The sequence below is a fragment of the Chrysemys picta genome, chromosome 1 (assembly GCF_011386835.1).
Source record: "Chrysemys picta bellii isolate R12L10 chromosome 1, ASM1138683v2, whole genome shotgun sequence".
Taxonomy (NCBI): Eukaryota; Metazoa; Chordata; order Testudines; family Emydidae; genus Chrysemys; species Chrysemys picta.
In genome coordinates this window covers 355,908,159-355,934,423 of record NC_088791.1, presented here as the reverse complement: position 1 = coordinate 355,934,423, position 26,265 = coordinate 355,908,159, and the positions used below count along the sequence as shown (strand labels likewise).

General features: G+C 44.2%; 1 protein-coding gene and 1 pseudogene across 1 annotated transcript; both read right to left on the bottom strand.

The window, feature by feature from the left end:
- Nucleotides 1-9,082: 9,082 nt before the first annotated feature.
- Nucleotides 9,083-10,081, bottom strand: LOC103306679 (olfactory receptor 52R1-like). The gene has a single exon (XM_008175003.3). It carries the CDS (start codon nucleotides 10,079-10,081, stop codon nucleotides 9,083-9,085), a length of 999 nt encoding a protein of 332 aa, XP_008173225.3.
- A 12,999-nt stretch (nucleotides 10,082-23,080) lies between these two features.
- Nucleotides 23,081-24,078, bottom strand: LOC101945246 (olfactory receptor 52M1-like; annotated as a pseudogene).
- Between the last annotated feature and the right edge of the window lie 2,187 nt (nucleotides 24,079-26,265).

Here is a 26,265-nt window from a genome sequence, read left to right as displayed (position 1 = left end):
CAAAAAAGATATACTGGCATTAGAAAAGGTTCAGAGAAGGGCAACTAAAATGATTAGGGGTTTGGAACGGGTCCCTTATGAGGAGAGATTAAAGAGGCTAGGACTCTTCAGCTTGGAAAAGAGAAGACTAAGGGGGGATATGGTAGAGGTATATAAAATCATGAGTGATGTGGAGAGAGTGGATAAGGAAAAGTTATTTACTTATTCCCATAATACAAGAACTAGGGGTCACCAAATGAAATTAATAGGCAGCAGGTTTAAAACAAATAAAAGGAAGTTCTTCTTCACGCAGCGCACAGTCAACTTGTGGAACTCCTTACCTGAGGAGGTTGTGAAGGCTAGGACTATAAGAGCGTTTAAAAGAGAACGGGATAAATTCATGGAGGTTAAGTCCATTAATGGCTATTAGCCAGGATAAGTAAGGATTGGTGTCCCTAGCCTCTGTTTGTCAGAGGTTGGAGATGGATGGCAGGAGAGAGATCACTTGATCATTACCTGTTAGGTTCACTCCCTCTGGGGCATCTGGCATTGGCCACTGTTGGTAGACAGGATACTGGGCTAGATGAACTTTTGGTCTGACCCAGTGCGGCCGTTCTTATGTTCTTATGCCCAATTGAGAAACACTTAACTGATAACAGACTTTGGGAGATGCCAATCTACATCTGAGCTTTCTAGGAATGTTCAAACTAATATGTAAACAATGGCTACAGCCTGCAAAAAGCTGAATCATTCATAGACATGTGACTTGCCCAGGTGACTGCAAACTCCATCTTGTTCAGGGAATTTTACTCAGGAGAACAAAGGGATTTCCACCCATAATGGAAAGACTATATAAGACCCTGGAAACCCCTCAATTTTGTCTTCAGCTGTTAGCAATACTGCACCTGAACATGTTTTCAGGCACCCAGATACCAGGAACCCAGAACTTTGCTAGGAGACTTATGAATGACATCATAGGGTTTAAAGGTACTGGGAGGGTGAGTGACTGGAAACAAACAGGGATTTTACATATAATGCCTCCATCCTGGACAGTGTCCAAGATTCTGGCAGTAAGTTCAGGAGGAGGGTGTGACGTTATTGACATAAATTGTGACCACATACATCATTGTTGCAACCAGGCTCCTATGGTTGCACCAGGTCTTGTACACAGGAAGTCAAGTGGGGTGTCTATGGGAAGGTTGTAGTTTGCTGATTATGTTGTCTGTATGTGTGTATAATGTTTGTATTTGAATTTATGAATATTGGCTATTTACTTGTTTGATTCTAAGTAGCCTCAGTGAAACATTTGGTCAGATTCTTGAGAAAGGACTATTCTCAGTAAGTGCCCAATTATGAAACATTTAATTAACAATGGACTTTGGGAGATGCCAATCTACATCTGAGCTTTCCTGGGAATGTTGAAACTAATATGTATACAATGGAGTTGGCCTGCAAAAAGCTGAATCATTCATAGACATGTGACTTGCCCAGGTGACTGCAAACTCCATCTTGTTGTGGGGATTTTACACAGCAGAACAAAGGGGTTTCCACCCACAATGGAAAGACTATATAAGACACTGGAAACCCCTCCATTTTGTCTTCAGCTGGCTCAAAAGAGAGCCTCTCCACCTCAAAGAGATGCCTGACAGAAAATGGAACAATCTGTCTGTTATTACTTGGAACCACTTACATCCTACTTTTTTATATTTAATAAAATCACTTTTTGCTTATTCATTAACCCAGAGCAAGTATTAATACCTGTGGGAGCAAACAGCTGTGCATATCTCTCTATCAGTGTTATAGAGGGTGGACAATTTATGAGTTTATCCTGTATAAGCTTTATACAGTTTAAAGCAGATTTATTTGGGGGTTGGATCCCTTTGGGAACTGGGTATCTGGGTGCTGGAGACAGGAGCACTTCTTAAGCTGTTTTCAGTTAAGCCTGCAGCTTTTGGGGGATGTGGTTCAGACCGGGGTCTGTGTTTGCAACAAGCTAGCGTGTCTGGCTCAACAAGACAGGGTACTGAAGTCCCAAGCTGCCAGGGAAAACGGGCTCAGAGGTAGTCTCAGCACACAGGGTGGCAGTCCCAAGGGGGTTTCTGTGACCCAACCCATCCCAAAATCCTTGTGAAAACTATCTCTGTCTCTTTAATACAGGATATAGACCCTGCTGAAGAAGTGGTTGTCGGTGAAAATGCTAATGACCCACCTCGCAGAGGGGAGGAGTTACCTTGGATTGGTATGAAACAGAAAACAGCTATGAAAGAGCTGCTTGCAGAAGACACACCTCTTAGCCCAGAGAGTACCAATCACAACTCCCTAAGAAAGGGGAGTGGGGAACCTCCCAGTGTTGGGAGTGGGGACCACAGGGAAAGCCCAAGGTGAAGACGCGGTGAATTTTTTGCATTGTCATACCCTGTGGTTGAGAAGCAGCTCGACAGGGGCTAGCTAACCAGGAAAGTCCCCTTACATCTTTATCTCACCAGACCCTGGCATACCAAGACCCCAACGACGATCTTAGACTAAGAAGATCCCTACTGAAGGCGACACTTTGGGGAAAGGAAAACCAGTAGTTAAACACATGTTAAGGTTCAGGAAGAAGGTGAAAGACACAATGGGTATTGAACAAACCAAACTGTCCAAACACAAGGCGTGGTACAATAAAAATACTTGGAAATGCCCACCAGCGACAAAAGATTTTTTGTTATTGTTAAATCTCATAATGCAAAGTTAGTTGCTAATGGTAAATTTTATAACAAAAAATTGATTCTCAGATCACTAGGCCGATCTACAAAGTATTGAAAGGTACACAGAACTTTGCCAGAACACCTGTGGATAGCACTACATTATTTGCAACACTTGGGAGTTGTATGGTCAAAAACTAAATAGAGCCTTGAACACACTGTTTCTGCATCAGTCAGTGACTAACACTCCTTCAGTGAACTAAGGGGGGAGGTGTGACATCCTGTACCCCAAAGCAACACCCTGGCACCCCCATATTTACCATGGTGCTATGATTATTGTGTAATGTATACACTCTATGCCATGTAAGGTATCAATGGACAAGTTATGATTTGCTGAATATGATTCCCTATTTGTGTGTGTGTGTCATTTCTGTACCTAAAGTTATGAAAGCATGCAAGGGCATGTGACCAGCTCATGGGACAGTGGTTTCCATCTTGTGCCTTTACTTTTCCAGTAACTGTGCTGGGGACTTTTGGTTGGAAAAATGAAGTTCCCTCCCCATTGGAGAAGTACAAAAGGTGGAAGTGATATAATCATTTAGCCTCACTCCCTCCACAACACAACTCCTGCGAATACTTAGGAACAAGGACTGAACTGTGGATGTGGGCCCAGGCTGAAGGGGTTGTATGGATGATTGGTGAACTGCTTTTGCCATCAAGGTCAGGCATGGCTTGATTCAATTCCAGTCTGGTTTATAGAACTTACATTGCAATTTTGTTTATTTCTTAGCATACAGCTTAAAGTTTGTTACCTATTACTTATAGTCACTTACAATCCATCTTTGTGTAGCTAATAATACTTACAGTCACTTAAAAGCTATCCTTCTGTACTTAATACATCTGCTTTCTATTTATTTACCTAAAACAGTGTGGTGTTAGAAATGTAAAAGGGAAATCTGCTCAGGAACAGGGGCTGGTGCATTCTCCTCTCCACACAGGTCAGGCTTCTGATCAGGGCAAGATGGTACAGCTCTGGGGTTCTCAGCGGGAGAGCTGCGGGGAAGTGGCAGGATCGTTTCTATTGTTGGTTAATGCATGCCTAGTGAAAACATTCATGTAACTGCAGCTGTGTGTGATTGTGTCAGTGCATGACCTGGAGAGGATTGCAGTTTGTCACAGCCTCACACTGTGAGAGAGAGACCAGGTTGGTATGCCAGAGGGGTCAGCAGAAGCCCTGTTTCAGGTTGCACCTTGGGGAAGTCTGTCATATCCAGCGAACAGGCTCTGTTAAATCCTGAGTCCTTTTCCCTCCTGCATTTCCGCCTCCATGTGCTCCACCTCTTTTCTCTCCTCTGCCTCTGCACACTTCGCCTCCGCTTCCAAGCGCTTGTCCTCTGATTCCAAGCGCTTCATGTCTGGGTAGAAACCTCAGTTAGAACTCGGCCTGAGTTAAAGGCATCCCTCCATCCTGGCACTGGATCTCGGGTGGGGGAGGGCTGACTCTTCCCTCCTGGGAAGTCCATGGTCCCCCATCCCCTCCCTGTATTTCCACCATGGAGCTGGTTTTCTGGGCTTCATCTGGGGCTGTCTTCACCGTGACACGCCACTTTGGGAAGACTGGTTTCGGTGCCTGACCTCAACCTCATGCACAGGACTGCCCTACTTCAGCCTACCTATTTTGTTGCCATGAATATAGAAAAGACAAATAAATAAATGGCTTGTTGGACTCCCTGGCATTGCAGCTGATCCCTTTGCAGGCCTGTTCCCCCTCAGGCAGAAAAGAAAGAGAGAGAAAAAAAACCTCCCTAGCTTTTAAGTGGCCAAAAGGAAAAATGTGTCCTTTTAAAATCCTGAGGTCTGTGTTTCTAGTTCAAAACTATCCCACCACTCTGCCACCATGTTAAGGCTGAATCCCCACTCTGACGTTTCGAGTGCAGGAAGTAGGGGCCCACAAGGATTTAAAAATTAATACTTTCCACTCCAGGCTTGTGTTAAGCTTCCAAGTTTACAGCTTCTCTCTGACCTTGACTTGGTAAGCACCGCCAATACCCAAATGCTAAAAATCTCTTCGAACCCAAGAAGGAGCACTTGGGAATTCCTCCCTGTGGGGTACCCTCAAGCCCTTTCATCCCTCCCCCCCCAGGAAAGAGCTGAGAAAGAAAGCAACGGAAATAAGTGGTGGCTAACAGCTAATCAAACAACATGCACAAAACTTTTAGGACACCAAAACTCCAATCCTGTTCTTAAAAATGGTAAATTTTATTAAAAACAAAAAGGAAAAAAAATCCATCTTGAACATAGGCTTTTTTGCTAGATCTTAAAAGAAACAATTACAAAAATTAAGCACTCAAAATAGCTTTCTTGAGAGTTCAGCTTAAAGGTGACAAGCAAACAAAAGCATCTGGGTTTAGCACAGAGGAGATCCACAAGCCTTAAAAAATAAACAGAAATAAAACTGATCATGTCTAACTAAACATTCCCTCTTCTAGGTATGAACGATGAATTTTTGTACCTGGTTCAAGCCTTACACAGCATTCCTGCTGCCCTCTGTTCCCCTCTTTTCCAGAGAGAGACACACACAAAGAAAGGGAAGTTTTTTTCCCCCATTTTAAAAAGTTCTAGCCCTCCCATTGGCTCTTTTGGTCAGGTACCCACTCCTCTTCCTTTACCTGGGAAACATTGTTAACCCTTTTCAGGCAAAGCAAGCAGAGAACAGCCACCAAGAGGGACTTTATAGCTCGCTGGGTGTCCATAAAAGGAAGCTTCCCCCCCATTTATCACAGGCTGCATGGAGATGTAGAAAAGTCCTAGAGAGAGAATTGACCCTGTGGGTCTCCACCAGGGCGGGGTCTGGTGCTGGAGGTGCAGTTTCCTATCATGATTGGGTCATTATATAAGCTAAACCTAATTTCCCCAACACTAATTTCCCCCTTCTGTTACTCTCACCTTCTTTTCAGCTGTCTGAAATAGGCCACTCTCATTACCACTTCAAAAGTAATTTTTCCTCCCTTGGCACCCTGCTGTCAATTGAATTGTCTTGTTAGATTAATCTCACACTTGGTAAGGCAATTCACATCTTTTCATGTATTTCTTCCTGCTCCTGTATTTTCCACTCCAGGCATCTGATGAAGTGGGTTTTAGCCCACGAAAATTTATATCCAAATAAATGTGTTAGTCTCTAAGGTGCCACATGGACTCCTCATTGTTTTTGCTGATACAGACTAACACGGCTACTGCTCTGGAAACTGCTACTTGGTACATCCTGCCAAGAAGGAATCAGACCAATTTAGAACATCCCTCTGGACTGCTGCTGCCTCCTAAGTGAGACAGCTGTATCTCATTGACAACAGGCTCAAATAATGCAAAGAGATCCAGAAGGCTGAGTATGGGTGTCTGCTCTCCATCCATTGACAGGAGGAAGAGGATAGAAGTATCGAAAATGGGTAAGGGCAGGGTAACAGGGTGCTGGCCAAAAGGCACTGACTCAGCCCCTGTTAGCTCACAGCCTGCTAGCTTAGCTCCCAGTAAGGGGAAGTGATTGGAGCTGACAGGCTGGGGCTGATTAAAGTCCTAAAAGAGAGACACCTGTGAGCTTGGTGGGGGAAGGCCTATAAAGCGAGTTGGAAGGAAGTAGGAGGGGAGGAACAGGAAAGTGAGGAGTGAGGGCCTGTTGCTCCTAGCTAGCTGGAAGCGCAAGCTGTTCCCCAAGGGGCTACCTACCTGATACTGAACTGTATAGAGCTGTATATAGGTGGTGGTGGGAAAAGACAGGGAAATAAAAGGGCACTGGTGTTTCAAGGAGTGGTCTCCAGCTAATTTGTACTATGAGCAACGAAGCGCATGTCTACAGGCAGCAAAAGACACCAGAGACAAATCCATGGCTATCAGGTTAAGGAAAATAAGAAGAGTTTTAAGTATATTAGAAAGAAAGGAAATTCTGAGCTTCATATAGGCCTTTACTAAATGGGAATGGTTGTGACTGGTTGTCACCCGGGGTTAAGTCTGGGAGACATTGGAACCGCTGTGCCCCCTAACACTCCAGCTGGGTTGGCCTTTCTCATGCTGCTCGGCTGATGATACACAGCCAGCCTCTCCAGGGAGTGTTAATAGCGAGTTACTGGAATGCTTCGATTTACATTGGAGCACCAGCCAATTTCACAGCTCCCCTAGTCTTGCACCCCTGCTGCAGTAGAAACCCAGAATTATAGGAGAACTTGTGGCACCTTAGAGACTAACAAGTTCTCCTGTTCTTTTTACGGATACAGACTAACATGGCTGCTACTCTGAAACCAGAATTATACAACCTTGTATGGCACAAAAATCAGAACTGTACAAGTTCATTAATATAGTTTGCTCATCCCCCCCTCGACCTCGATGTGGGGAAGATATGCAACAGCCTTTGTTTACCAAGCTGAGATTTTCCCAGACACTTCACAACATCTTTCAGTAACACATATATTGCAACATTGTATAACTTCACACACAATGATCATGTTAGAGATGGAAAGAAGGAGCAGGATGACCCAGAGGCGGATTGAGTCAACGGACTCCTTTATTGCAGTACTTGTTCCCCTCCACCCAATTGTCGAGTGAGCATCAGATTAATCACATCACACTCTTTTATCTAAGTTAATATGTAAATACACACATTTGCTACAACACTCCAAACCCTTGTTTCGTAATATGAACGCCCGTATAATGAATAGTAATAGCCTATCAGAAATATAATTATACCCTCCCCTCTTTACTGTTTACAGCATTAAACATGTTGTGCAGGTGCTTTTACCTTAAACACATGTTTCTTTACAACAATTGTAACTACAATTTCTTTTAATCAGCAATTTACGGCGGGGGGGGGGGGGGAAGGAGCCATGACCCTGAACACATTTATGTAGCTGGGACACTTCTCTATCCTGAACAAGTAAAAAGGGGAAGGGTGGGTAACAAACTTTATGCATCAAGCCAGGGATATTGCTCACCTGTGCCATACTCCCCTATTACCATGGTAACAGTTACCCAGGTCTTTACTTAACCATTACATACCCCAACACTCCCCCACTCTCTTCAAAGAAGGGCCCAGGCACACCTCTTTCCCGCACACTGGCTGGCGGGGCACTCGGCCTGGAGGCTCTGGCTCCAGTTAGCTCGATACGTCGGTCCACCAGTCATACTACAGGGAGATAGGAAAGGCAGGTCATTGGAATGGGTAGGCTGCAGAATTTACAAGTATGGCTTACGGGGAGAGGCTAGGGCAGCACATAACTTTAAACATCCCATGAATACAACTAATAATACAATTAATACAAATAATACCCCTACAGCATAGGTAATCTGACTGAGAAGCGAGGAAGTGTTTATTAGGCCTGTTTGAAGGGCACAGGCTACATCAGTCCAGGTACAATCTGCAGGCGGTTTCGTTGCTAGTTGGAATGCATTCATTCCATGGAGGGCTTGGGCTTTTATGGCCTGTGTTTGGCGTTGTTGACATGTTATCCATGTGGGTTCCGGTACAGCCTTAGTCCAGTTAAGTTTCTTTATATTATAAGTTCATTGACTGTCCAGAGAGAAATGGGCTATTGTCCAAACCATCTTAACCACTTGGTATGGAATCAGGCAGTATGCACTGGTTTGGTTATTTAGAGCAATAGGTTTTACAGACTCATCTGTGCACTAAAGTTTGTATAGCAAAGAGCTCCCAGCCCAAACCGATGGAAGGCATCCTGCCCGGTACAGGGCCCCAACAGTGAGAAACACTGGGGAGCTGAAACTAAGGAAAGAAGCCAGACAAAGGTCTCTGCCCTCAGGAATTTGTAGTTGAGTTTTAGGACTCAACAGCTGCATGATGCACAGCCTTACCTGCCTGCCTCACAACTCTGCTCCCAAGCCTCAGCTATTTCTGTGTAGCTTCCGGGCTTCCCTCTATGCTCGTGAGTGGCGTGTGGGCCCTAGAGCTGGGTCCTTACTGCACTCACTGCAAGCTCCTTGCCAGGCTGTAGCAGATCCCGTCCTAGCCCCAGAGCAGTGGGAGCCCAGTTGTGAGGGATGGATGCAGAGCTGATCCAGAAAGTGTAGGTGGAAGGGAATCAGAGAAGTGAGCAGGACCTTGAGGGAATCAGTGGGTCAGGGGTAAGGGACTTGGGGGAAAAGGGGAGGCAGGGGGCAGAGACTTGAGGGAATGCCAAGAGAGGGAGCAGGAGCCTTAGTCATCCACTTACCAGATATAAGAAAGGTGAAAAACCCTATGAGCTAATGAGATGTACCCAGACTGATTCCCCAGCTGACAATGCACAGTAAGGTCAGGAAAGGGTTTAGCGTTTCTCTGACTGTCTAGTCAGTGTTTCAGGGAAGAGGCCCAGCACCATGTCATCAGATAGCTCTTCAAGGACTTGCTCAGAGAGTCATAACACCAGGAGAAAAAATTAGGCCCCTTTATGAGTAAAGAGGCGGAGCAGCCTGTCCCGGATCTGTTTGGTCCTCACCCTGTAGATGATGGGGTTTAGCATGGGAGGCATCAAGAGGTACACGTTGGCAATGAGAACATGGAAATGCAGGGGCACATTCTGGTGAAACCGGAAAGTGAGAGACAAGAACAGACCTGGGATGTAAAAGACTAAGATGGCACAGAGGTGGGAGATGCAAGTCCCAAAAGTCTTGAGCCGGGCGTCCTTTGTGGGGAGGCAGAAGATGGCCCTGAGGATCTGGGTATAGGATATGACAATAAAAATCACATCCAGACCCATCACCCAGAACTGCACAAAGAGTCCGTAGTAACTACTGACACGGATGTCGGCACAGGCCAGCTTCACTACAGCTATGTGGGTGCAGTATGGCTGAGGGATGATGTTTGTTCTGCAATATGGCCACTGCTTCAACAGGAAGGGATAGGGCAATACGAGCATGCTGCCACGCAGCAGTACGGCCAGGGCGATCTTAGCCACCACAGGGTTTGTCAGTGTGGTTGCATGTCTCAGGGGATCACAGATAGCCACGTAGCGATCCAAAGCCATGGCCACTAAGATACCAGACTCTATCACTAAGAAGCAGTGAATGAAGTACATCTGGGTGAGGCAGGCACTGAAATCGATCTCCCTGGAATTGAACCAGAAGATGCTCAGCATTTTGGGCAGGATGGATGTAGACACAACCAGGTCGGTGATGGCCAGCATGCAGAGGAAATAGTACATGGGCCCATGAAGGCTTGGCTCCATCTTCACGATGAACAGGATGGTGAAGTTCCCCAAGATGGCTATGATGTACATGGTACAGAAGGGGATGGAGATCCAGGCATGGGCTGCCTCCAGGCCAGGAATGCCCATCAGGATGAAGGTGGAGGGGTTGGTGACGTCGGTTGTGTTGGAGTCTGAAATGGAGCAGAGTAGAATGTGTCGAATTCTGAGGCTGAACTGTGTCTCCTGCATGTACCGTACGTTTCACTGAATTCCTGTATGTGCCCAGAGTCAAGGGAGATGGTCACAGTACAAATGCCTGGATGGAGAGACAATATTAATATAAGACACTATATGCACTACTGGAGGCTGTTCTCCTGGGTGAAGCAGATTGGTCGCTTTTCACACACTGAAAAATTACATTGTTATTATTCACAGATATTAATTATGAACAAATGACCCCACTAATGCCAATTCCATATTTTATTTTGCGCCTTGTATCAATAATGTGTTCTGATGTGGGAAACATTAATAGGCACCCGCAGGAAAAAATGAGTATGTCTCCTGGTTATCCATTATTGTTCCTTAATGCAATGAAAGCCAGGCTAGAAAGTGCATGCTGTAGGGCATTCCGCATTCACCCGGTGACTCAAAATCTGAGTGTAGTCAAAAAGCAAACCTTTGCCAAGACATGTGGCGGGAGGCACATCCCAACTAGAATAGACCTCAGGAAAAAGATCACAGTGTCATTTAGCGCAGTTCTCTGGAAACACCTCCTGATTTGCCGCCCCAAGCATGGCAGGCAGGCGGCTTTCGGCGGAGCGCCTGCGGGAGGTACCCGGTCCCATGGATTTGGCGGCATGCCTGCAGGAGCTCTGGCAGTGCCGCGCCATTGGCGTACCCGCCGTCTAATTGCCGCCGAAGCCGTGGGACCGGCGGACCTCCCACAAGTGCGCTGCCGAAAGCCACCTGCCCGCTTCCCTCACAGCAACCGGCAGGCCGCCCCCCGTGGCTTGCCGCCCCAGACACGCATTTGCTGCGCTGGTGCCTTGAGCCACCCCTGATGATTTGCAACAGTGGCCAAAACAAAGACAATCTTGGGATACATTAGGAATGGGATGGAGAATAACGTGCTCTGAACATGCTCTCAGTTTTCGTCACCCAGTGTCCATAAAGGATACAGCTGATATAAAAGGGATTTCTGAGACATGCTATCAGAATGGGGTAGCCTGTCCTTTGTGTACAGAATGAGAAATCAAGAACTGGTTAGTTTAGAGGAGAGTGAAAGAAGGGATATATGATAGAGGAGAGGATAATAAAAAAATTGAAATTTTTACACTGAAATGGACAAAGAGAGAAAGTTCCCTACTGGTAATATCTGTAGACACTTTGTGCTTCAAAAGGGCTAATTCCAGAAAACTGAGGCAAATTATCAGCAGAATTGATTGGGAGGAAAAATTTAGACAGAAAAATGTGAATGAAAATTGGGAGTTGTTTAAGAAGAATTTATTAGATAGAAGGCAGAAACTGGGTGGGGTAGTAATATATTATAAAATGGGAAAAGGGAAAATAGAAAGGAAATAATACAAATATGAAGTTATGAATCTGTAATAGGTAAAGCAATCAGAGAACAGCCACCAAGAGGGACTTTATAGCTGGCTGGGTGTCCATAAAAGGAATCTTCCCCCTCCCCTTCATTTATCACAGATACATAAACAGGGGGTTGGTGAGTTGGAGCAGCGGAAGGATTTTACCTCGGCACATGGCATTGGTGAAAACTGACTGTCCAGACCGGGGTTCATATGTATAAAAGGATGTTGAAAAATTGGAAAAGGTGTAGGAAAGAGCCACATAAATGATTTGAAGGTGCAGAAAATGCTGGAGAGTGAGAGACTTAAGGAGCTTCATCTATTTTTCTTAAATAGTAATAATTGGCTCTGTAATCTAGCGGAGAAAGGCAGAGCAAGACCCAATGGCTAAAAGCTGAAGTCAGACAAATTCCAGCCAGAAATTAGGGCCAAAGGTTAGCACTGAAGGTGATTAGCCATTGGAACAAACCGCGAAGGGAAGTGGTGGATTCTCCACCTCCCCATGTCTGCAGATCCAGACTGGATGCTTTTCTGGGAGATCTGCTTGAGGGCTTGTCTACACTTGAATTGCTACAGTGGTGCTGCCATAACACTTCAGTTGTAGACACTACTTACACCGACGGCAGGGGTTCTCCCATCAGCATAGGTAATCCACATCCCTGAGATGTGATAGCAAGGTTAATGGAAGAATTTGTCCATCGACCTCATGCTGTCCACATGGGGGTTAGGTTGCTATAGCTACATCTCTCAGGGGGTTGGATTTTCCTTTCTCTTTTCGAAAAGGCAAATGCAATGCTAGGTTGTATTAGCGGAGGCATAGCATGCAGGTCTCAATAAGTGATTGTACTGCTCTATTCAGCTCTGCTTATGCCTCAGTTTGAGAACTGTATCCCATTTTGGATACTGCTGTATAGAAAGGATGTAGAGAATCTGTAAATGGTTCAGAGGCTATTGAGAAAGATGTTCCAAGGGATGGAATGCAAGCCATATGAACAAGCTGAAGTAACCGGGAGTGCTTAGTTTGGAAAAGAGGAGATTGTGGAGGATACAATACTGGTCTTTAAATACTTCAAAAGTTGCCATAAGAAAGATTGAGGAAAGCTGTTGTCTCTTGCTGCAAAGTGCAGGAGAAGAGGCAATGGTTTCATATCTCAGGAAAATCTTCCTAATTGAAAGAACAGAAGGACAATGAAACAGACGACTCTGGAGGTTATGGAACCTCCTTTAATAGAAATGTTGCAGAGGAGGGTGGATAGTCATCTGTCTGGGATGGTTTAGACTCAACACTCTCTGCATATTAGCACAGGGTCAGACTTGCTAACCATTGCATTTCCTTCTCACCCTCTGGCTGTATGTTTCTACAATGTAAAATCCTACTGTGGACCAGGTCTTAGTCAAACACAAATGATGGAGTTCAATACAGGGACAACGGGGTGAAATTTAATGGCCTGTATTATAGGAGGATGATCTAATTGTCCCTTCTCACCTTAAACCCCATGAATCTATCAATAAACGAAAGACGGTAGATCAGGTATTTATATTGACTGCATCTCACAACCCACAACCAAGGGAAAATCCAATTACAAATCCAATTATTACATGTAATACTGATAAAAGAATTGTTTTTATATTATACCTATTTGGACTGTGGAACTCCTTGCATAAGACATAATTGGAGCCAAGAGCTGAATACGATTCAAAAATGGATTGGCCAGCGTAGGTGCTGCTGGTGGCATCACCTTTAGTTGAGGCTGTCTGACACCTTCAATTAGGAGACCTCCTTTTCAGTTGCTTATAAATTTGACAAATGAGTTTAAAAAAAAAATTCACCCACTGGGTGTCTGCTTCTGGGTGAATTGTTTCTGAAAGTTTGACTCTTAACATTTCAACTGTCTAGTCGAATGAAGCTAGGAGAGAAGATGTTTTGTCCATGTTGAAAAATTCTTAGAACTGTTACAGTGAGGAGCCCTAATACCTCCATTCTTTCCAGTAGATTAAAGTCAGGTAGCAGCTTCCCCTGCACCTGTGAGACATGCCAGGATGCCTGGGTTCTGCTGGGAGGGGGGTAGGGTCCATGGGAGGGGCTGGGAGCCAGGACACCTGGTTTCAGCTTGAAGGAGACTGGGGTCCATGGGACGGTCTTGTAGACATGGCACCTGGGTTCTGCTGGGAAAGGAGTAGGTTCTGGGGGCTTGGAGCAGGGAGGGGCTGGGAGCAAGGATGCCTGGATTCTTCTAGGAGGGGAATGGGGTCTGTGGAATGGACAGAGAGCCTGGACACCTGGGTTCTGCTGGGTTGGAAGTGGGGTCCGTAGGAGGGGCTGGGAGCCAGTCACTCAAAACTGGGTTACTTGACAACCAAATGGCAGATGAGATTAAATGTTGATAAATGCAACATAATGCAAATTGGAAAGCAGAATCCCAACTATCCATATAAAATGATGGAGTCTAAATTAGCTATTAGCACTTAGGAAAGAGGTCTTGGAGTCATTGTGGATAGTTCTCCGGAAACATCGGAACAGCAGACAAAAAAGTGAACAGAATGCTGGAAATAATTAAGAAAGGAATAGAGAATAGGACAGAAAATATGACATTGCCTCTATATAAATCCATGGTACGCCCAAACCTTGAATACTGTGTGCGCATGTTGATGCCCCATCTCAAGTTATATTGGAATTGGAAAGGGCTCTGAAAAGGGCAACAAAATTATTAGGGTATGGAATGGCTTCCGTATGAGGAGAGATTAGTAAAACTGGAACTTCTCAGCTTGAAAAAGAGAAGACTAAGGGGAGATATGATAGAGATCTATAAAATCATGACTGGTGTACAGAAAGTAGATAAGGAAGGGTTGTTTACTATGTCTCATTACACAAGAACTAGGGGTCACAAAATGAAATGAATAGGCAGCAGGTTTAAAACAAATAAAAGGAAGCATCACTTGATGGATCACTTGTTCTGTTCATCCCCTCTGGGGAACCTGGCACTAGCCACTGTCTGAAGACAGATTCTGAGCTAGATGGACCTGTGGTCTAACCCAGTATCATAGAATATCAGGGTTGGAAGAGACCACACTTCTTTAACTTGCCGGCATGGCCATTCTTATGTTCTGATGTTAATGGCCAGAGCCCTGAAATGCCAGAGGAGGAAGTGACAGTCTCTGTGCATTAACACGTACCTGGCTCCTGAGGTCTTTACTCAGTTCTTACTCCAAAGGGAGTTTTGCCTTAGCAGGGCCTGAGCAAAGTATGTGCCACAGCCTAAGAATTTGGCCTTGTATAGTACATCTACTAACAGCTTTCATCCTGAAGGATCCCCTGTGCCACCGAAATGCAGCCACCTCCGGGCTGGGGGCAATCAGCCAGGGCAAGTGGGGGTGCACAAAAAATAATCACATTTTGACCCATCGTACTGGAGGAAACACATCCACTGTGGCAAGGGCTCTGGGATATTTAATGGTTGTGCAGTACGAAAAGGACAATAGACTTACTCTCTATCCCATCACACCCATGTTGCTCTAGATTTGTTGAGTAGGTGAACTCCTCAGTAACGGATGGGTACCTGTGAATCCTGAGAAGAAAGTGTCTTCCCTGGAAATTGCTCTCAGGTAGCCGTGTCCCACACCTCTCTCATACCACCATCTGCAGCAGTATCCCACGCCGAGAGCCAACAGTGTGGTATGAACTGTTTATAATAGAGCTCTTTGCAGTCCCACTGGGTTTCACTGAGCCTCTAGAGGAGAAGTGGCATCTGGATGTAAACAGGCTGGAAAATGGAGACACTCTAGCCAATGTTTCTATTTCCATTTCTGTGCTTGTGTGCTCTTTATCCACCTTTAGGAGTAAACCGTAATTTAAGGGACCTTCCCAAAGGGAGATGAGAACATTCAGAGTTTGTGGTGAGTGAGAGAGGAATTGGCTCCTCTGTGTATTTGTTTATATTTTAAAATTATACTTGATTAGGAATAATGCCTACATCTCTATACTCTGTAAATGCCCAAGATGCCTGGGTAGATAGTAAACAGACAGATCTGGAGAAAGATGACTGAGGGCAGAAATGATCATTTTCTGCAGGCACATGGTCCAGTCACTAAGAGTTCAGAAATCAGTCATTCTCATCAGAAACTAGCATCATACAGTGCAGAACCTTTCATTGAAGGGTCTTTAAAACACCTATCAAAGGAAAGTGACTATGATCATATCCTCATTACACAGGTAGGTAAACTGAGGCAAAGGGTGATGTGACTTGGTGAAGGTCACACAGAGAATGACAAACTGACCCCAGAGTCATGATTTGCCTGCCTTAACCACAGACTCTCTGTCAGTAACTGAATGCTTGAGAATAGGGAAATGAATTCACAGTCTATCGGGGCCTGCTCATTGGGGATCCGTGACAGACTTTCCTGGGGTGAAAACTGGAATATGGTTTCTGCTGAGCTCTCTGCAATACTCTGCCTACCAGCCCAGGTAATTACCTCCTCCCCTCTGTCACGTGGGTCATTACTATTTTCACAGACAAACATTTCTTCAGTTGGATCCAAATCATGTCTTAAAGAGAGAGAGTTCATTTTAAAAACCCATCAGGAACAAAGTCCTGAAAAATCAGGACCTGGATTAGGGTATTCTCTGTCACCCCTCTCACCATCCCTGAGAGGTCAGTTGTGTGACTGCTCCCCTCTGGGAGGTCCATTACAAACAGTTTCCTCTCAAAGCGAGGAGACATTCCTCTTCTCCCACTATTACTTTCCTGCAGTTTCCATCTCTTCCTCCCCAGGACACAACCCCCTATGCTCTCTAGGGTGGGATCTATGCCTTGTTCAGCTGTGAAGGGGTCACAGCTAACAGCCTGGACAGTTGTGTCACTGACAGGCAGTCCACCCCCACCCCCCGTTCCTGCCGTGGTGTTGCCTCCTGCTGCAGTGTCAAAGTAACCCTTGGAGGATTGGAAGAGCTCAGTGTTACCTGCATATTGCTGTCCTTAGATGGTCCATTGGTGCCTCTAAAGCAGGGAAAGAGGATAACAATTGATAGAAATGAGAAGTTATGAAGTATCGAAAATGGATGAGAGCAGCAAAAGACACCAGAGACAAAACCATGACTGTCAGGTTACGGAAAATAAGAAGATTAGAAAGAAAGGAAATCCTGTACATGGTATAGACCTTTATTAGATGGGAATGGTTGTGACTGGTTGTCACCTAGGGTTAAGTCTGGGAGATATTGGAACTGCTGTGCCCCCTAACACTCCAACTGGGTTGTCCTTTCTCATGCTGCTCTGCTGATGATACACAGCCAGCCTCTCCAGGGACTGTTATCACCCAACAAAACAGCAGGTGGCACCACACACCCAAGTGAGTTACCTGAATGCTTTACCTAAGCCACTCATCGATTTACAGTGGAGCAACAGCCAATTTCCCAGCTCCCCAGCCTTGCACCCCTGCTGCAGTAGAAACCCAGAATTATACTATCTTCCACTGTACAGAGATAGGTACTGTGCAAGTTCATTATTATACTTTGCTACCCCCCCCCACACTCGATGTGGGGAAGATATGCAACAGCCTTTGTTTACCAAGCTGAGATTTTCCCAGACACTTCACTCAAAAGTCAGGTTAGGATAAAACATAAAACAAGTTTATTAATGACAGAAAGATTTATTTTAAATGATTATAAGTGATAGCAAACAGATCAAAGCATATTACTTAGCAAATAACCAAAACAACTAACTAAGCCTCATATACTAGATAAATAGGATTTGAATTAGCAATATCTCACCCTCATTGATGAGAGAAGCAGATCACCAAGCTTCCATTAACAGCCTAGAAATCTCTTTAGCCGGGTCCAGCACTTCTCCCAATTTAATCTTTGTTCCTCCTGTATTTCCAGGTGTTCTCTTGTGTGGGGAGTGAAGACAAGTGATGATGGCACTCCCCATCTTTTATAGTCTTTCACATGGTGGGAACCCTTTCTTCTAAGCTAAGTTCCCAGCCCAGGTTGTGGAAAAATACAGATACCAAAATGGAGTTCAGTGTCATGTGGTCTGGTCACATGACCTTACATGCCGTACTGAGTCATAGCAGCCATAACTCAGATTCTGGCTGAAACATTGAGTCCATTGTCTTTGTTGATGGGCCACTATCACTGTGTAGCCTCTTCATTGTTGTGCCCAAAAGGCTAGCTGTGGTTGTTTTCAACTTCACAACATCTTTCAGTAACACATACATCGTAAAACTTTATAAATTCGCAATCAATGATCATGTTAGAGACGGAAAGAAGGAGCAGGAGGACCCAGAGGCAGATTGAATAAGCGGACTCCTTTATTGCAGTACTTGTTCCCCTCAACCCCACTGTTGAGTAAGTACCAGTGTAACTGTCCGAGTTACACAAATAATTACATTTACATAACTTGGTTTTAGTATTAAATCAAAACTTCCTTCTTCTAACACCACAGCTGTTACTCTTTGTCATCTTCATAACTGTTACTCTTTACCATTTTCACAACGTTTGAATGTTTATTTCCCTCCGAACTCCCCCCAAACTCTGTAGTATTAATTTCTGCAAAAGTCACTTGTAACCTTTCCCTTACGTCTTTAAATCACTTGCTCTTACATTTAAATATTTACGGTAGTGTACATTTTCCCCCACACAGCTACCTTAGCCTGTACTGTCTTTACCTTGAAACTGTTCAAAAGGCAGTAAAACATTTGTCTCCATGGTTGCCCATGGATCTGTTACTTCAAAAAATTCCAGTGGAATACAGCACAAGGTTAATAACATTACACTCTTTCATTTAAGTTAATATGTAAATACACACATTGGCTACAACACCCCCAAAACTCTTATTTAGTAATAGCCATATCATGAATACAATTATACCCGCCCCTGTTTACTGTTTACAGCATTAAGCATATTGTGCAGGTGCTTTTACCTTAAACACATGTTTCTTTACAACAATTGTAACCACAACTTCCCTTAATCAGCAATTTACAGGGGGGAAGGAGCCATGACCCTGAACACATTTATGCAGCTGGGAAAAAGAAGGGAGAGGAGGGATAACACTACTTCACACAACAGGTATTCCTTAGACAACTACATTTCTTATGCAGCGGCAACACTTATCTATCCTTAACAAGCAAAAAGGGGGTGGACGGGTAGCAAATTTTATCTATCAAGCAAGGGATAGTGCTCACTGTTAGGGGGCTTATTCCTTCACCCTCTGGCTTCCCTGGTCCTTCTCGCATGAACAGAGAGCAACAAGACCTGAAGTCCAAAGGTGCAAACAATTCGATGTTTATTGGGGTGATCTTCCAGCAAGCATGATTCCAGTTTCCTTCCTCAGTGTCCCTGTCATAACTATAAAGGGAAGGGTAACAGCTGTCCTGTGTACAGTACTATAAAATCCCTCCTGGCCAGAGACTCCAAAATCCTTTTCCCTGTAAAGGGTTAAGAAGCTCAGGTAACCTGGCTGGCATCTGACCTAAAGGACCAATAAGGGGACAAGATACTTTCAAATCTTGGGGGTGGGGAAGGCTTTTGTTTTGTGTTTTTTGTTTGGGAGTGCGTTCGCTCTCGGGACTGAGAGGGACCAGACAACAATCCAGGTTCTCCCCATCTTTCTAAACAAGTCTCTCCTATTTCAAACTTGTAAGTAAAAAGCCAGGCAAGGCGTCTTAGTTTTACTTTGTTTTCTCAACTTGTAAATGTACCTTTGACTAGAGTGTTTATCTTTGTTTGCTGTACTTTGAACCTAAGACTAGAGGGGAGTCCTCTGAGCTCTTTAAGTTTAAATACCCTGTAAGGTTAATTTCCATACTGATTTTACAGAGAAGATTTTTACCTTTTTCTTTAATTAAAAGCCTTCTTTTTAAGAACCTAATTAATTTTTCCTTGTTTTAGATCCAAGGGTTTGGAACTGTATTCACCAGGAGTTGGTGGGAGGAAGGAGGGGAATGGTTAATTTCTCCTTGTTTTAAGATCCAAAGGGTTTGGATCTGTATTCACCAGGGAATTGGTGAAAGGTTTCTCAAGGCTTCCCAGGGAGGGAATCCATTGGGAATGGTGGCAGCGGGACCAGAGTTAAGCTGGTAGTTAAGCTTAGAAGTTTTCATGCAGGCCCCTACATTTGTACCCTAAAGTTCAAAGTGGGGATACAGCCCTGACAGTCCCCCTTCCCAGCTCTGACACCACAGAGCCTTGCCTGTGTCCCTGTTCCCAGTCCCTGTTCCCATTCCCCCCCTTAGTGAAACATGATTCCAATTCCCCCATTCCTTGTTCCCATTCCCCCCTTACTTCCTGATTGACTGCAGACTATATAGTAAAACTTGAGTTCTGCTTAGCTATACCTTAACCAATCATTTTACTGAAATTTAACTAACCAATCCTAACACATTGTAACATGGTTATTTAACCAATTATATCCCACCACCTTAATTGGTTTACACCCAACAAAATTAATTATACATCAGACAGAAACAATCACACAACCAGACAGAGATTATACAGACAAACAACAGGGAAGTGGAGACTACAGTGATAGAACAATACAGAAATGAGGATTTCACATCCCAGCTATAGATAAGTGAGTTCTTGCCAGGCAGGATGCTATCAGACTAAGTTTCCTTTTACATCTTCTAGGCTCTTCCCTTTCTCTGGAGGTGACAGGACTATCAGGACAGGATTGTGTTCCTAACAGCCCAATAGCACCTTATTTCCATGTGACTAGTTGGGATGTGAGGGTGTGACAATTCGCTTCCCAGCGAATGGCTGCCTCTGCTGCTTAGCGATAGGCCTTAGCCTAAGAACCAGGCCTCAGACTGTCACAGGGAGAAAAGGCCCTTACACCGGCAGACAGTGATTTTGATTCTTTCTTTTCTACCTCTATAACTAGCTACGTGATAGGAATACACCTGAATTCTTAAAGTATAGGCCTTAACAGACAGGCCTGAATATCTATATCCTAACACTTCGCCTGCGCCATACTTACCTGTTACCATGGTAATGGTTACTCAGGTATTTACTTAACCCTTACATACCCCAACAGATAACACATACAATCCAACGTAATATTAAAGGTCAACAAATCAAGACTTTAAAAGGATCCCTCACAGGATATACTTTGCACAAGAAGCCACATAATTATATCATAATGACACCATAATCATATTACTATGGTGACTATGTGGTGCAAAGTGCCACAATGGTAACTAGTGACAAAGAGTCCTGTGGCACCTTAAAGACTAACAGACGTATTGGAGCATAAGCTCTCGTGGGTGAATACCCACTTCGTCAGACGCAACGGTAACTGTTAATAAGGATGCAGAAAGGGCAAATATGTTCAATAAACCTTTCTGTATTTTATCTGGAAAGAAGCAGGATGATGCACTCAGATCACGTGAACCTCTTTCCAGTCCACTGGCAACTATGGAGGATGGTAAACAGCACCTACTAGGGAATGATATCTTTAAATCAGCAGCCCCAGATATTTTGCAGCCAAAGAGTCCTAAAAGAGTTGTCTGAGGAGATCTCTGCCTCACTGATTTTAATTTTTAATAAATATTGGAACACTAGGGATATCCCAGAGGACTGATAGAGCACTAATGTTATGCCATTTTGAAAAAGGGATGATTTGGGTATTAAATGCCGGTTAGCTTGACACCAGTCTTGGGCATAATAATGGCAATGCGCCTAGGGGATTCCGTCAAAAAAAGAGTTAAAATGCGGACTACAATTCATGCCTTTTAGGTGAGAACAAATTTGATTGAAGTTATGAATATTGCCCATGGTCTTGGAATCCTTTACACATGTTTAAGTCTTGCATAAAAGCCCTCTGGTAGATTTTACATTAAGGCCAAAGAGCTATGTGTTGATGGCCCTTCAAGGACACTTAGCTCTCTCAATGGTATATAGAAGAATCACATCTCAGCAAGAATATGGTCAGTGGCTGCCCCTGTGTGTCATCAAAGTATGTAAGGACGTGTGATATGCTCATGTGACCTAGAAGATTAATATTAGATCATAAAAATACCATAGAGGTGCATCTGTCTCAGGCATGTGTCTTAATCATGGGATACAGGTTGTGCATCAATGCTTATGAGAATAAAGATAACTTACCCAGTCTGTAGAAAATTGGGGTCCCTTAATTTTCTTGGGGACATAGATCAATAAGAGAAAATAGGGTGGCCACTTTTATGGACACGTGCAGAATGGAGCTGTAGACAGAATCACAATATACAAGGGGGATGCCCACAATGGGAAAACTAAGCTCCCTCTCGGAGATTCCAACAGGAACCATCCCTCTAGTGATGATCAAGCCATGAGAGACCCATCAGACCCTGACACTATTGTCAAGGATGGGAGTATAACTATATTTGAAACTTGTGCATAGGTCTGTATAGTATTTCTATATGCTTGGTAACCATAACTTTAATTGTAACTTTTAATAAAATGATTAAACTTTGGACTGGGAAATGTATACCTGGTCACTACCTTTGGTCTTTGTGTGTTCCTAGAGACTCTACATTTGATACAAATAACAGAAGAAACTTTCACTCTGTTAAGCTTGAAACTGTAGCTGCCAGAGCTGAAGCCATGATGAACTTACACCACATTACAAAATTGACTTTAAATAAAAGGCTACAGTGCCGTGTATGTGTGTAAATATCCAGCTAATGGAAGGTGTACTGCAGGGGTTCTCAAACTGGGGGTTGGGACCCCTCGGGGGGTCATGAGGTTATTACATGGGGGGGTCTCGAGCTGTCTGCCTACACCCCAAACCCCGCTTTGCCTCCAGCATTTATAATGGGGTTAAATATATTAAAAAGTGTGTTTAATTTATAAAGGGGGTCACACTCAGAGGTTTGCTATGTGAAAGGGGTCACCAGTAAAAAAGTGTGAGAGCCACTGGTGTCCTGTTTATCTTCCTCCTTGTGAGCTACCAAAGCTACCAAAACCATTCCTCTGCCCAATATCCCAACTACCCAGCTAACACAGAGGTATATCCTTACACCTCTCTCAGCTGTTATCCTCCTAGCTTCAAATCTGATCCCTTACCCTGGCCTTGAGGCATGGCTCAGGTCAAAGAAATCCCAGCCCATCCCCATTGTAGGCACCCTGCCTCCTACAGGCCCCTAGAAGGGAGGAACACTGGGGAGCTGAAAACTAAAGAAATAAGGCAGACAAAGGTCTCTTCCCTCAGGAATTTGTAGTTGAGCTTTAGGGCTCACAAGCTGTATGATGCACAGCCTCACCTGCCTGCCTCACAACTCTGCTCCCAAGCCTCAGCTATTTCTCTGTGGTTTCCTGGCTTCCCTCTCTGCGCCTGAGTGGCCTGTGGGCCCCACAGCTGAGTCCTCACTGCACTCACTGCAAGCTCCTTGCCAGGCTCTAGCACATCCTGTCCCTGCCTCAGAGAAGAGGTAGCCTTGAGGGAATAGTAAGAGAGGGCGCAGGCGCCTCAGGGATCCAGTTACCAGAAATTAGAAAGGTGGAAAACTCTATGAGTTAATGAGTTCTACCCAGACCGATTCCCCAGCTGACAATGCACAGTAAAGTCAGGAAAGGATTTAGTGTATCCCTGACTGCCTAGTAAGTGATTCAGGGAAGAGAGCCAAGCACCATGTCAATAGCCAGCACTTCACGGACTCGGTCAGAGAGTCAGCGGATCAGGAGAAAACTTTAGGTACATTTATGAGTAAAGAGCCAGAGAAGCCTTCCCCGGATCTGTTTGGTCCTCACCCCATAGATGATGGGGTTTAGCATGGGGGGCATCAAGTAGTACACGTTGGCAATGAGAACATGGAAATGCAGGGGCACATTCTGGTGAAACCGGTAAGCAAGAGACAAGAACAGACCTGGGATGTAAAAGACTAAGATGGCACAGAGGTGTGAGGTGCAAGTCCCAAAAGTCTTGAGACGGGCATCCTTTGTGGAGAGGCTGAAGATGGCCCTGAGGATCTGGGTATAGGACACAACAATAAAAATCACATCCAGACACTTAACACACAATAGTACAAAGAGGCCATAGTAACTACTGACACGGGTGTCGGAACAGGCCAGCTTCACCATGGCCATGTGGGCGCAGTACGGCTGGGGGATGATGTTGGTTTTGCAATATGGCCACTGCCTCAACAGGAAGGGATAGGGCAATACGAGTATGCCGCCGCGCAGTACTATGGTCAGACCAATCTTTGCCACCCTGGCATTTGTTAGTGTGGATGCATGTCTCAGGGGATCACAGATGGCCACGTAACGATCTAGGGCCATAGCCACGAAGATCCCAGACTCTGTCACTGAAAAGCAGTGAAAGACATACAGCTGGGTGAGGCAGGCACTGAAACTGATCTCCCTAGAATTGAACCAGAAGATTGCCAGCATTTTGGGCAGAATGGATGTAGACACGACCAGGTCATTGATGGCCAGCATGCAGAGGAAATAGTACATGGGCCTGTGGAGGCTCGGCTCCCTCTTCACGATGAACAGGATGGTGAAGTTCCCCAAGATGGCTATGACGTACATGGCACAGAAGGGGATGGAGATCCAGAAATGAGCTGCCTCCAGGCCAGGAATGCCCAGCAGGATGAAGGTGGAGGGGTTGGTGAAGTCGGTTTTGTTGGAATCTGACATGGAGTATGGAGAAGGTGTCCAACTCTGAGGCAGAACTGTGTCTCCTGCATGTACCGTACGTTTCACTGAATTCCTGTATGTGCCCACAGTCTAGGGTGATGGTCACAGTACAAATGCCTGGATGGAGAGACAATATTAATATGAGACACTACGTGCTCTACTGGAGGCTGTTCTCATGGGTGAAGCAGATTGGTCACTCTTCACACACTGAAAAATGACATTGTTATTATTCAGAGATATTAATTATGAACAAATGACCCCACTAATGCCAATTCCATATTTTATTTTGCTCCTTGTATCAATAATGTGTTCTGACGTGGGAAATATTAATAGGCACCAGCATGAAAAAATGAGTATGGCTCCTGGTTATCCATTATTGTTCCTTAATGCAATGAAAGCCAGGCTAGAAAGTGCATGCTGTAGGGAATTCCGCATTCACCCGGTGACTCAAAATCTGAGTGTAGTCAAAAAGCAAACCTTTGCCAAGACATGTGGCGGGAGGCACATCCCAACTAGAATAGACCTCAGGGAAAAGATCACAGTGTCATTTAGAGCAGTTCCATGGAAACACCTCCTGATTTGCAACAGTGGCCAAAACAAAGACAATCTTGGTATACATTAGGGATGGGATGGAGAATAACCTGCTCTTGAGATGCTCTCAGTTTTCGTCACCCAGTGTCCATAAAGGATACAGCTGATATAGAAGGGGTTTCTGGGACACGCTATCGGAATGGGGTAGCCTATTCTATGTGGACAGTGTGAAAGGTTGAGTACTATTTAGTTTGGAGAAGAGCCAAAGAAGGGAGATATGATAGAGGAGAGGACAATATAGAACTGAAATTTTTACACTGAAATGGACAAAGAGAGCAAGTTCCCTAATGGTAATATCTGCAGACACTTTGTACTTCAAAACGGCTAAATCCAAAACGCTGAGACAAATTATCAGCAGAATTGATTGGGAGGAAAAATTTAGACAGGAAAATGTGAATGAAAATTGGGAGTTGTTTAAGAAGAGTTTATTAGATAGAAAGCAGAAATTGTGCAGGGGAAGTAATATATAACAAAAGGGGAAAAGGGAAAATAGATGGGAAATAATACAAATTTGAAGTTATGAAAATTAATGAGGGACGTTAAAAATATCATGGAAATATTATGGTTGGTGGAGATAAGTATCAGAAAAAGGAGGTTATTAAGTATATGATGAATGAAAGAAATCCTAAAAAATGTTTAGGATGATTCTGTTGGAGAAAAGGTTGATGTATTCAAGAAATAGTTTTGTTCTGCATTTGGAAAGAAGCTCATATTAGGAGATGAAATACTTTCCAGTCCATTAGCATCAACCGTCGAACACCAGAGTTAAAAACTGACCAATCAATCACACATCTCATTGTGGGCCAGAGGTCCGCAATCAGGCAGCAGAGGCAGTGAAAAGAAAGAAAGAAAGAAAGAAAGAAAGAAAGAAAGAAAGAAAGAAAGAAAGAAAGAAAGAAAGAAAGAAAGAAAGAAAAATGCAGGATAGTTCTCTGTTAAACGTAAATTATAAAAAATAAAGGTAATGTTGAGAAAAAAGATTTGACTCGGTCAGGAAATAATGGAAAAGCTGATATTCGATTAGTTTAAAAAAAGTTGGAATATAATTAGCATCGTCAACAACATGATGTATGGAAAACCGTCTTGTGAAATAAATCTGATTTCATCCCTTAATGAGAGTACACGTTTGGCTGATCAAGGGAACCATACAGATGCAATAGACATTGATTTTTTTCTGAGGCATTTGATTGTATAGGGGAAAATAATGAACACTCTACAAAACCAGTGGAGCACACGTTAAATGGACTAAAAACTGGCTAACTGACAGAGCTCAGAAAGCTGTTGTCAATTGGCCACTGTCAGTGAATGAAGGTATTTCTAGTGGGGGTTCTGCAGGGATCAGTTCTAGGCCTGATGCTTTTCAATATTTTAATCAATGATCTGGAAGCAAATAGAAAATCACTGCAGATAAAATTGTGGATGACCCAAAGATTGGCAGAGTGGTTACAATGAGGAGCTTAAGGAAGGCATAGAAATTGGTCAGGAACATTTGGTGAGCTGTGCCCATGCAAACAAAACGTTCTAATACGGTCTCATGCAAAGTTAGCTTCTTGGAACAGGGAATGCGGGCCTGACACTCAGGTTAGGGCACTATATTATGGAACAAAAAGACACGGAAAAGGATTTAAGAGTTACTGTGGAGCTGC

Excerpts from the sequence above, each read along its gene's own strand:
- LOC103306679 (XM_008175003.3), bottom strand. The coding sequence starts at position 10,081 with ATGCAGGAGACACAGTTCAGCCTCAGAATTCGACACATTCTACTCTGC.